Source organism: Dysidea avara, chromosome 4 (genome assembly GCF_963678975.1).
Source record: "Dysidea avara chromosome 4, odDysAvar1.4, whole genome shotgun sequence".
Classification (NCBI taxonomy): Eukaryota; Metazoa; Porifera; class Demospongiae; order Dictyoceratida; family Dysideidae; genus Dysidea; species Dysidea avara.
In genome coordinates this window covers 45,146,089-45,159,185 of record NC_089275.1, presented here as the reverse complement: position 1 = coordinate 45,159,185, position 13,097 = coordinate 45,146,089, and the positions used below count along the sequence as shown (strand labels likewise).

Genomic DNA, 13,097 nt, shown 5'->3' with positions numbered 1-13,097 from the left:
AATATTGCAGTTACCAGAAACAGGGGTCTGGGGGCACAGCCCCCAGCCGCTGAGAGACTTTCAATATTTTAATGAATCAAAACTTTATATTTTATCAAAAAATGGGCCATTAATTATAATGCATAGCTATATGAGTGCCCCTGGGATGAAGCTTGTAGCTAATATACCTAGTGGAAACAGACAGTATAACACATAGAGCCACATATAGAGACACCTGTAAATGATAATTAAGTTATCCCACTGGTATAGGAACCATGAATCCACTGATACAATTGGAACAACTTACAATCAAAACATTATAACTACAAAATATGCATAGCATGGATTAATTCTGCATGCCCAAGTGATAAAGTACTGGCATTCTATATCTTTAAACACTACACACCAAAGCTACACTGTATAGCAGTATAAGGTCGAGTCATGCTCAGTTTTGCATTTATTAAATGTTAAAATGTCTGAAAAACCGGTTCCACTAATGAAGTTCCTTAACATAATGGATATTTACATGCATGCCGTTCTATTAGAGTATACGTTACTGCTCTACTCAGGGGCGGATCCAGAGTTTGGAAAGAGGGGGGGCACCTTTCTGAAAAACAGTTGAAGACCAAAAAAACTTGCTGAAAACCAGTTGAAGACCAAAAAAAAAAAAAAAAAAAGGTCACAACAATAATAGCTAGTTATCCTTTACCAACTATATCACGTCTGTTATGTAAAATAAAATCCTATTTATAGCTTCATAAGTAAGCTACACTGCCTCATGAACATTATGACTGCTTTATTAGAGTAATTGACTGCTCTATTAGAGTATCTCGATCTTGTATCCAATTTCTTGAAGGGGGGAGGGGGGGCATTTGCCCCAAATGCCCCATCCTGGATCCGCCATTGCTACTGATTAGAGTATACCTGACTGCTCTATTAGAGTATATCGATCTGTTTTACAAGCTTTCAAGAGGGCTCATGTTACCTCTGTAAATCCTTCCTTGAGAGATGAATGCAAGCTTTATCAATGGTTGTGCTGTGCCATACACTATTACTCACTCATTTTGTCCTGCCACACTAAATGGTGTGTTAGGGTCTTGCAGAAGTCTAAATTTTACAGGGGGGTTCCTGAACCCCTGTGAACCCCCCCTCCCTACGCCCCTGCATGGAAAAAAAGTTGAATGTGAACCAATTATCTTATTACAAGTGCAGTATTGCATGTTGTAAAAGTGATGTATTAAACAATGCCTGAATCAAAGTCAGAGACCGGCGAGATCAGAGGTTTCAATAATATTAAGTGGCAAGGTGTTCCATTCTTTGATAGTTCTGGAGAAATAACTGTTCTGATGTGACCTTGTGGATGAAGACGGTATGATGAAATGTAATGGGTGGTATGGTCTGTAGCTCATTGATGGATAGCAAGCTGGTGATACAGTGCCTTGTGTAGGACTTGTAATCTAGATATCTTACAGCGGGTCTCAAGAGATGGCCAGGATAGTTCACGTAACATTGCTGAGACTGAGCTAAAATCTACTATCATAGTCATTATAAATCCATCGGGCTGCATGACATTATGCCTTTTCTAATTCGTACTATATAATTCAGTGTTGTTTGTGTGTGGTGTAATGTTTGTTATTTTCGGTCTTGCTTTGTGTTTATGTTTGGTTTGTTGTTGTCGTTGTTTTTTGTATCACTCCGGAATGGCATAGTGTCAATTGCTGCGAGTATAAAAATGATAAATCAATCAACCACACTAACTCTAAGCTATTCTATTTAACTAAGCTAAGATGTTCTATTTAAAAGATATTATTTAGCTATTATAATTACTAAAAACTCAATGTCAAAACATATATAGCTTAGCTAGTTAGTTGACTAATTAATCAGTAAGAGTCAATTGTCTCTGCTGTTGCAACTAGAGCTGGCAATTTGGCCATGTAGAGATGGTGGTTATATTTGTGAGTGTCAACTCTTGGAAAAGGCCTATATGATGGACAGTTAATACTCATGACCTCTGGTATAGTGCTCGAATTGTAAGTTTATAACGTACTTTGGTAATTGTAGCTAACTACAGCCAGGCAAACTTGATTACTTGTTTCCGCATCCTCAAAAATTCAGATTTCCATGCTGGTGGGAAGTCATTTTTCATTATTATAAAATACTCCAAATCAAGTTGTCTGTTACTATAAATGTTAGCTAAAGTCTTTAAGAACTATATACATATTAATTATGTTTTACCACCATTTCTGAGGCACAGGTGACATTTGCTGTGCAGTAAAATGATAGCCAGCCTCCTCAGCATCAAAATATGCATATGCATGTGATTGATAACAGCAAAAAAAAAATTAGAGGTAGATGGGGCAAAAAGGGATGCGGGTGGGGATGAGAAACAATTAATCAAGTTTGCCTGGCCTAAGTTGTGTATATAGGATCTTAAACAACATTTTAAAATTTCAATTTGGTTCCTTCTGTGATATAACGCTTCCCGTTTTAGGTTGGATAACATAGTGGTAACACCAGTACCGCTGTAATTATAAATTGAAAAATTGCCATAACAATTAAATCTTGCTGCTTGACGTGTGACCTTCCTTTGGCAATGGTAAAATTTTTTTCTAAGGAATGATAATTTTTTCCCCAGGCTAGATGGACTGCCCTTGCTACCACCCCCAGCAAGGAATGATACAATACTACTAGCTTTTTTACAAGTCATGTCTTAAGTCAATGATAATATAATTAGCTTCAGTTATTTGTTTGAGTTTGGTGTTGCAAAGGATGACTTAACTTGCCTGTACCTACACCTAGAGAACTAAAACAACAGAACCTACAGAACAAAGGATAGAAGAGAGAAATTAGGTGATATAGTGAACCTTGGTGATAGTTGGAGGTACAGCGGTTGATAATTAGGTGCAATTATATTATGGCCAGTTTTCACAGGTCCGGTGGTCTTATTAAGCAGTGACATGACTATCAGACATGGTAGGCCTCAATGCCCAGCATGATCACCACTACAATAAATCATGTGCATTTAGCTATTATATAGTTTCAGTTGACTAAATCAATGTATTAATTAATGCTGCCATTTTGACTACAATAGGACTTAAATCAAACTCCATAAATATCTAGTCCCTTTTATCTATGAAAAGCCATCTGTCAGTCTGTCTATATAGCTATCTATGTACATTCCATTTGGCCTAAATATTGTACAGTACAGCTATATACACAGATTTAGTTATCTTGTTCAGAAGTAAAAAAGTATGGGGTATGAGATTGTCCTTATAATGTGAATGGAATTGTTCCTCACACATCCAAATTCTCTACTCAGTCACATGATGTGATCATAGATATTTTCTATTACAATTGTGTCCTGAATTTGCAGATTCCTAAGAGATGCTTCACTACATAATCAAAAATAGCCATGCTTGGAGCCTTCAAAACACCTATGTAGCTGGGTTAAAATATAGTTGACAGATTTATGTCATCATCACAAAATCATAACAAGATAATTAAAAAATTACACCTTATACAGTTAAGTTGATAACACCTTGTTTTGATTTTTGACCACTTAGAAATCTGGCTTGACATGCTCAATCAGTTTGACACCTTTCCCTATCACATCATTTCTTGCGCTAGCTACAGGGACTGGGAACCACAACTCCCTGGAGACAACTGAGGAATACAAAATTTCGAAGGTATGCGTAAGTTATTCTAATAAAACACTTGATATGTAATAATCATATCTAGCATGATGTTTCAAGGTTCAGTCAACTGCCAGATATTCCACCGTTTCATTTTATGTATACTAGCAAGAGTATATTATACACTCTTGATACTAGTAATACAGTAGGAGACCGTTAAAGCCACCTTGCAACATTAATGGGTTCTTAGTCTATAAATTTTGTTACTGAATAATTTGCTTTAAAATAAATTAATACATCTATGTGGTATTATGGCAATAATAAATTTGGTTTAAAATGTATAACAGAATAATATAAACTTTTGTAGGTACATACAACAATTATATTATATATTCAGTAACTGATGTTGTATAAACGTAATATTCTATTGGCCAATTGAATTTGTGTTGATACAAGTTTTCTTAACTCTGGAGTATATGGATCAGTAACATTTCCTTTGTGTTTTCTGTGAAAACCTTCAATTGTAGATTTGATGGTACACTGTAAGTCATCTTCTGTGTAGGGAAACTTCATAAATTCCATCATCCTTTTCAATTCAGTATGTAAATCAGTGAGCAAGTTCTCATATTTTACCACCAATATTGGAGTCTTTGCTGAAGCTAAGAACTGTTCAACATGAGCTCGCCATCTTTTGGAATAACCATCCACCAGGACATTCCATTGTTTACCTATTAGAAATGTAATTAAATAACTGAAAAAGACTATTAGCTACCACTGATTTAGATTTGTATTTTCATTGAATGATTATTCCACACAAAGCTTGTCATGAACAGACAAACATATTTACTGGCAGAAGGATTGGACTGACCGACTGAAAATTCTACCAGAGTTTTTGATCCTTGTATTTGCAAAACATGTTAAATGGAAAACACTTCTTACTGTAGTGTCTCAAATTATGACCGGTCAATAACACCTGGTCTCACATAGTCACCATGGTACTGTAAATAACATAGTGACCACAATAAATGCAAGGTTCAAGTATTCATAGTTTTTCCCGGGCCACAATTCCAGACAATACAGTATGTACAGTACCTTTGTATCGCATTTCCGATTGTGCGAAAATATCAATTAACTGGTGGTGCGTTGCTAGCTCTGTGTATTACTTATCATGTAAAAATAAAATGGAATTTTTACACTACACATCCAACAACAACAACAATCAAAGTACCGTCACGTACAAATTTTCGATGGACATAATTTTTGTGAATATCATGGTTACACAATGAAAATACTAAGTGAAATGGTTATTGCATGTTTAGTTATGTAGTTCTAGTTTTATATCCATTGATGTGGTGTTATATGATTAACTAATGATGAATATCATACAGTACAATAGTAGTGTATAGTAGGGAGCACACAGGAGTAGGTGTGGCCCATGAAATAACATCACCCAAAAACCAGCCTTAATTTCCCTGACGATGAGGCAGTATTGGTTAGATAAAACTCAGTATTTGGTTAGGTAAAACTAAGCAAGCTTTCAGATCAACCCGAAACGCTTTCAACAAGTTGTTACAGAATTTTAAAAATTATTTATTTAATAGATTTTCTACTGGCTGACTGCCTGATGCCTTCAGACAAGCGTAACTCGATAACAGCTAAGGACTACGGCTTGATTTTTTCACTGTTCAACATTGCTTCAGCCTAGGAGGTGCCTTTTGGCATACCGCAGTACGTACAATGCATTCTTCATGGACTTACCAGTGTCCTCCTTTGTGTCCCATTCATCTTTGCTGACAGCGAAAAGTGTTGATTTGGCGATAGCACGTGTTAGCTTCCCTTCACAATGGAAATCATCCGTATTTTTCATAGTGGCTGTTTTGATGACAGAGGTACTTTTCGAACAGTTCTCGATTCGTACTGCTGTGTAACGGGTTGAATACAGAGACAACAAAGCGTAATGGATACTTCACTTTTCAGACAATAATTAATATAACTGGGGTTCGCGGCACCAGTATGTATGGATTGCAGAGGTGCTTTCTGAACAGCTCTTGATTCATAATGCTGCGTAACGGGTTGAACATAGCTGACGATGAAGCGTAATGGATATTTCACTTTTCAGATGATAATTGATATAGCTGGTGTGCGTGGTACCATTTCAGATACAGTATGCGTGGGTTGACCAATCATAATAATAATATTAATATTTACAAAAAAAGTTAACAAACAACAAGAGCATATAATGGGGAGGGAGAGTGTCGAGCAATCAACAGCAGTCAGGTCTACAAGAAGAAATGAAGGCATGCGGGTTACTTTACGGGCTCATTTTTCACAGCATATAGCACAGTTCGGCATTCTCCTTCCCTATTATATACTTTTGCAAACAAGTACACAGAAAATTTTGGAATTTTCAACTAGAATAGGAACCATAGCACATCAACAAGCTGGAGTAGTGCACGATAGTAAAACAATAAAAAGTGTGGTATCCCTACTGTGGTGAAGATACAAATATATATATATATATATAACACTTCTTATTGTTTTACTGTGATTTAATATCGTGCACTACTCCAGCTTTTTTTTTATTATGGTCCCTACTCTAGTTGAAAATTCCAATTTTTTTGTGTACTTGTTGTGTTACAAAATGATGACCAACAAGTGTGAAAAATAAGTTGATGTTGTGTTACTTCTAAAAACCAGGTGCCATGCAGCAAAGAAACCAATTAATGTACTAAACTAATTGGGTTTTGCTTTGTTGCTATTAAATTATCAACTGAATCATAGTAATGTAATTTTATTTCGGAATTATGAAATATTTTGTAATTCTGTAATTACTGTTGCTATGCACTGCTAAGGAAGTACAGTTTGAACAAACCATTTTAACCCACTAGTAATGCACAGAAGTATCTTTTATAGTTTGTCTATAGCATTTTCTTACACAAATTCTCCAGGCAAAGCCTCAAAGCTGCTCTCAATTTTTGCTTGTGTATGTACGGACACACCCCAATTTCAAATCAAAGGAATTCGATATATGTACCTGGTAGGCCAGGAGGCCAGCTGTGTTGTATTTCGGCTGCTTGATACCCGTAGAGCTCATTTAGAAAGGCCTTTACCACGTCCTTAAAAACTCGTTTCATTCATATTTCAAACTGGCTCGTATTAACCGCAAAGCTTACCTGCTGGAAGTTTAATACAGGCTCTGTGTGGCCTTTATTTCTCACATAAAGGCTGTTTTTAGTGAACAAAGTTTTGTTCACATGGGTACGGAAATACAAACAAATATACATGTAACACTTTCACACCTCAGATCAAAGGAGCCGCCTGGGCTACATTTCGTATGTAGCCAGCTAACCGGGCTACATACGAAATGTAGCCGGGCTACAACTGGGCAGTGATTATATAGACGTTAAGGCCAATATCGATTGTGGGGATTGATTAATACTCATGTGATTAGGATGCACAACTTGGATTTCACCATGAAAACCACTCAGACAGAGAGCGTTTTGTTATCCTCACCATCCTACGAGTTGAAAAAAGTTGGGTTAAGGTAAAAACTAGTGCTATAGCTTATTTTGAATATGGACACGTTCCCATCAACGAAGCTACCACTCTGCACAGAGTAACCACTCTACAAGCAAGCTTACCTGTCTAGGCCTTTAGTAAACTCCGTACTTTTCCCGTAAACGATTCAATAGCACTGATTAAAACATTAAACTCGTGTAACCAAAATTCTCCGTGATATCTCTAGGAAATGTCTGTTTATCACAACCGAATGTAACCAAAACATACTAGCTGCCAACCCATAATCGAAAATGTTAGGTATGCATATATAACACATCCAGTGGCTGCACTCATATTGCTTGGGTGATTGATCGCCTTGTACAGGCTATCAGCCTAATAAGTGTTACATATTAGCTGTAACATGGGGCATTCGGGCTTTGCCTGATATGTATGCCCTCGGGCAGTCGGGCATATATACCAGGCAAAACCCTCATGCCCGTGTTACAACTATTACATACATATATACATACATGCATGCATGCATATATACATAGACACGCATTTTTCGGACAATTTCAGTAAACCAGGCGCACACCCAGTTTAATTACAATTATTTTAAGCACTTTTATGATTCCTTAATACTAGTGCGTATTGTTGTGCATATGCACACACTCTTGTGTTGCACAAGATAATAGACAGACACCACCACATCATCACCCACTTGCATTTGAATTTGTGTTTATGAATGACAATGTTACCTTATTTACCTAGCCAAAACTAACTGCTCAATTAGAGTAATCATGTAATAGTGTGTGTTCTATTAGTAATTGGTTGAGCAATTTTATATAACAGCTATAGCACTAGTGTAGTGCTATATATAACAGTGTAGGCCTGTGGTATGAGCTGACCTTTTAGTGACCTTCATGACTAAATTTACATTCAAAATAGTGAACTTTGTCTATACGTGTAGTGTAAGGGAGTACTATAAATCCTCCACCTTTATTGTATATACGGTACCGCTCAAACATAACATCGCACTTGCTTGCACCACACGACTGAGAGTGATTTAAAAATTCGCTAATTAAAAGGTGTGGCACCCATTTCCTTCGCAACTATTCATCCCGTTTCGTATGGGATGAATACTTGCGAAGGAAATGGCTTCCACTCCCTTTAATTAACAAGTTTTGTAATCACTCGCTGTCAGCGTGTGCGACGTTACATTTGAGCGGTACTGTAGAGGGACCTTAGCTACTCCACTTTTCAAGATCGAGACACTATAGGCATGTCCACACGAAATCGAATTAGGAACCGGATGCAAAACAAATTCAGGCAATGCGTATTGAATCCGAATTGAACGTGTCCACACGCATTATCGCGTAATGCGCATTATTGAATTTACTGGTGTGATAAACGGATAATTAAACGGTTGAGAAAACACTCATTTGCGCCAACCAAGAGAACAGTGAGTTTAACGATAGACTGAAAGGAATAGCTCGTAGTAACGCTTATACTTTTGTTTATAACGTACCAGAAGGATTTCTACGAATAGAATACGAAAAACTGCTGATGATGCGTGATGGGTATGGGACCGTTGTTCTTTCAAACTCTAAGGGCTAATTGCGATGATGAAACACTGCTTCCATACGTCCCTGCGCTTTTATCACACCGAGCGCTTCTGTATTTCTGTCCTGTGTTGTTTACAAAGGTCACGCGCAAACGTGTCAAGCCCTCACGTGCTGCATTATTATGACGTATCTAATCCCGATTCGCAGCCAATTCGTATTCAAACCACCTGTGGAGGTGGATTCGTGTAATCCACTTTCAATTCGAATCACCCTAATGCGCATTCCGTGTGGACGCGAATAATTCGAATCAATGCGGATTCAATTCGCATTATTTTTGTCGTGTGGACATGCCTTATAAGAGCTACTCTGACCTACCAAACAATCAGATGCATGATTCACTGTATATGGAGTTGTTTAAACATTTGTAGTATGCCATTCTTTCAACATTCAACAACAAGATGCTTTATATAAGTAGCTGTTCCGAGTGACCAGCCCTGTCATTATGTTACTGTACCCAAAAAGAGTGGTCCAGTTGTATACCAGCAATTTTATGGTGAAAGTACAGTAAATTTGTACTTTTTGTGATCTTTGTCATTTCCCTACATGTACTTGTTCACTACATTGTATACAAAACTTTAAAAAATGGTGTCAGACATACAGCTGGGCAACTGACCATGCAAGGGGTAGTTACTATCAAGGGGCCATGTAGTTGCTAGCACTTATTGGTAATCCAGTTCAAAATGTTAAAACCAGCAGTTACCACAGTTACATACATAATACAACCTGCCTTTCAACCCTTGGACCATGAAGACACTTAAATGGTAATTCCATAATCTCATGAACATGGAATAAGCCTCTGAATTGTATGGTGATTTTTAATTAGAACTGTGTAGTATGACAAAGCATATTCCTGGATTCAACATAGGTTTTGCCCATTATAAAATTACACCGTCCTTTAAACAAGGCATCATAACTTTCTCATACTTTAGTTAATGCAATTTTTCTTTGTCTAATTCTTTGATATAGAGTATATTTTGAGTGATGTATTTGGGTTTGTGCAGTGACAAAGGAAAGAGTCTTACTTGGCTAAAGTACACATTCAGATACTGTAAAACAAGCAGTTAAGAACTTAGTTCAGGCAGATTTCTATCTACACCTCAACATGTGGAATGACACAAAGTTTTACAACTTTGATAGAGGGTAACATTGGGATTTTCCCACCTGTGTAATTACATTCTAGATTAGTATGGAGTTTGTATTATGTCCTCAACTATGGTAAGAAAAGTACGGGGGGCATTGTATAGCAAGGAATTACTGTGTTGTGCTGCATAGGAGATTGGACACACTTTCAGCACCACCTAAATATACCGCATTGCTATATTTGGTATTTCACGTGACCCTCAATAGTCCCAATACAAAATTTAAAAACTGCTGGGGTTCAATGAAGGCAAGAAACCATCTTGCAAAAAGAAAAATGCAAGATCTTGCAATAAAAGGACCCTTTCCTGCACAATCCTGCAAGAATACTTTGGACTTTTTCCTGCAAGAGTTTTTCTTGCAATAAAAAGGACCTTTCTGGCATAATCTTGCAGGATGGTTTTTTGTTTTGTTAAAGCACTTGAGTTTTGTGGATGAAATTAATAAGTTGTGGTTTGGTGTATACAACTTCACCAGACTTGTCATGTACTGTACGTATTTTGTATACACGGAACAATGATGTTTCACTGCATTAAACTAAGATCGATGTATTACTCTCCTCAATAAAACAGATTTAGTAATAGGAACAGACCCTGCTTTCACTTCTTCTACACGAGCAAGGTGAATCAATCCACTTATGAGGATACTCATCTGGTTCACCAACAAAGAAAAAAACTCACTTTGGCTAATTTTTGACGTGTTTCTTTTATGCAATAATTATTGATGCCACTAAAGGATAACACCAGTTAAACATCTGGCTCTTCAGAAGACATGTAAATTTTCAAGCACAGTTTACCATATGTGACCGGATTTCACATAACAAGGCTTCCACACACACAAAATCAAACTTACGATTTTACCAGAAATGGAGTGCTGGTCTAATACACTATCATATTTCACACTGTACTTCCTTCAGCACTGACAAGTCTGGTTTCTGTAGCAGCTTTCTTCCGACCCTGTCAAAGCCATGAATGTGAGATTGGCACCATTAAATGGCCATGGCTTTGTGATAATGGTGTGTAGTGAGCTGGGACTTCACAGAGAGCTCGCCAATAGTGTTCTTAGTCAATTTGGAGTAATTTGAGGGCCATGGAGGGCCATGGAGAGCCCAAACTTGGTCTCTGGATTCCAATCGTCTTCTTACTCCATTTTATACCCGTATATTAAGACCACCGTCCACCCCCACCCTCCCACCCTATTACTACCATCTGTGATATTATTACCCGCTCGAAAAAAGCTGCTCAAAACAGGGCAAATTTTGGGTATCAGAAATGTATACACCCACTCAGTGATAGCTAGTGAACAGATGAACAATTGGTGCAAATTTTGTTTGCACAGCTGTAGGCACTGGGAAGTTATTACACAATGATTCCTTAAAATCGCCATATCTCCTAACAAAGCTTTGTGCGTCGAAGCCTTGTTTTGTCAAATTCAGTCACATATGCAGCCTTTCATAAACTCTTCACAGACTTGGCAAAGCAGTCCACAAGGCATAGTTACAACATCTGTTTTAATGCTGGCTGACCATTTTCTAAGACAGTTAGATACCAATACCAGTGACTTCAAGGTATAAACGCTTTATAGAAGGTACGTATTAGAATGACACAATAAAACTTCAACTCGGACTTGGTTTCCCATTCTAACACCTCCTACTCAACATATACGAAGATGATGGTATGTGGTGTTTAACTATAGAAGCACTGTGAAAGCACATTAAGCCATCACTATTAAATTCCTTGTTTCCCGTCACCGCCCTTACCACTTTTTAGACAGCCGCACCACATTTTAGTTATTTGATTATAGATCACATGAATGTACTATTTTGTGATAGAAGGAGGCACAGAGTAACCAAGGATTTTAAGGTAAATGTATTAGCTGTGTATAAACATAGCAGAATTATGGTGGAAGTGCCTCCACTCTTGTTCAATAGGGTGCAGTCCTGGCAGCTTTCAAGATCCGAGATACTCTACTAGAGCAGTCAGAGACTGAAATAACTGTATAATTAAGAATCAATAATTACCTCCCACCCACATCAGTTTTTGTTCCATTAGGTGATGGGAAACAAGTAACATAATAATGATGACCTTAGGGTACTGTATGAGAAACTACTTAAAACATTTGTGTAATAAAACTACTTACCAAATGTAGCATTATTAGAAATATGGGCTTCAAGATTTTTATTCTTTAGAAATGAGGTCATTCGCTTCCATTCAGCAAGAATAGCATTAAAAGGATTTCTAACAACATAAATGATATTACGACCACGAAACCAAGGCAATTCGCCTTTAGTTACAAAATGTATCTTAACAGCAATCACATTATCAGTATAAACTCCTTCTCCAATCATTCCATTAGTGATATAACTAATATCACAATCCTTGTAGGTACCAGTATAAATTCCAGTAGTGGTCTCTAGTAGTTGTCGCACCCATGAGTTACCTGATCCAGGGAAGCTGAGTAATGCAACAGTTTTACGATTCTTCTGAAAACTCATACTCTTACATTTCTGAAAGTGTTTAGGCATAACCACATTTCCATCATTTGTTATGTTTACAAACTGCTTTGCTAATGTTAGACCGGCACAAATCACTAATTGCCGGTTGAACGGTGTAGAATTCAAGCTGGGTACCCCAAAGTCAGCGACAAAGTTGCCAATTTGAGTTTCAGAATAATTGCGTAAAACTTCATACCGAATGTCATACTCAGGACCATTCTTCTGTATACCTTTGCTCCGAAGAGTTTCGAGAAATACACCAAGTTCACGGCTTGCGATTGATTTATCAACACTTTGCTGTGGCTCACTAATCAAACCACTTGTGCTGTCTAGTGGAGCGCTTGTCTGTAATACTCCCTGCTGGAATGCGACCAAAATGTGTGAATCCTGGGAGTGAACGGTCCGCAACGAAACATCACTGGAGTACAATACCCACAGTACCCAAACGGACAGCATACACAACGCAGCACCATATATTAAAATACTTCGCGACCGCTGTAAAGTCACCAACATCGATCCAACACAGGGGCGGATCCAGGAGCCAGCAAGGGGAGGGGCACAAACAGGCTAAGTTGTAGGCGGTTGGGGAGATCCAGATTCTCTTGCTAGTTGCTGCATCTTGAAGCAGCAAATAATCACCTCTTAGTAGTGTCTCACTGATGATTTTTGCCATTTTGGCCTTTGAAGATGGTTGTGAAGTCATAAAAGCTGTTATAAGGCTCCAAAAGTCTT

The 13,097-nt window shown here is 37.7% G+C and overlaps 1 protein-coding gene across 1 annotated transcript; it reads right to left on the bottom strand.

Moving 5' to 3' along the window:
- Window positions 1-3,862: 3,862 nt before the first annotated feature.
- On the bottom strand, window positions 3,863-12,893 carry LOC136252389 (WSCD family member GA21586-like). Its single transcript, XM_066044815.1, has 2 exons — window positions 12,011-12,893; window positions 3,863-4,339 (listed from the first exon to the last, which is right to left on the bottom strand). The coding sequence occupies exons 1-2, from the start codon at window positions 12,876-12,878 to the stop codon at window positions 4,005-4,007; spliced, it is 1,203 nt and encodes a 400-aa protein (XP_065900887.1). The 5' UTR covers window positions 12,879-12,893; the 3' UTR covers window positions 3,863-4,004.
- Between the last annotated feature and the right edge of the window lie 204 nt (window positions 12,894-13,097).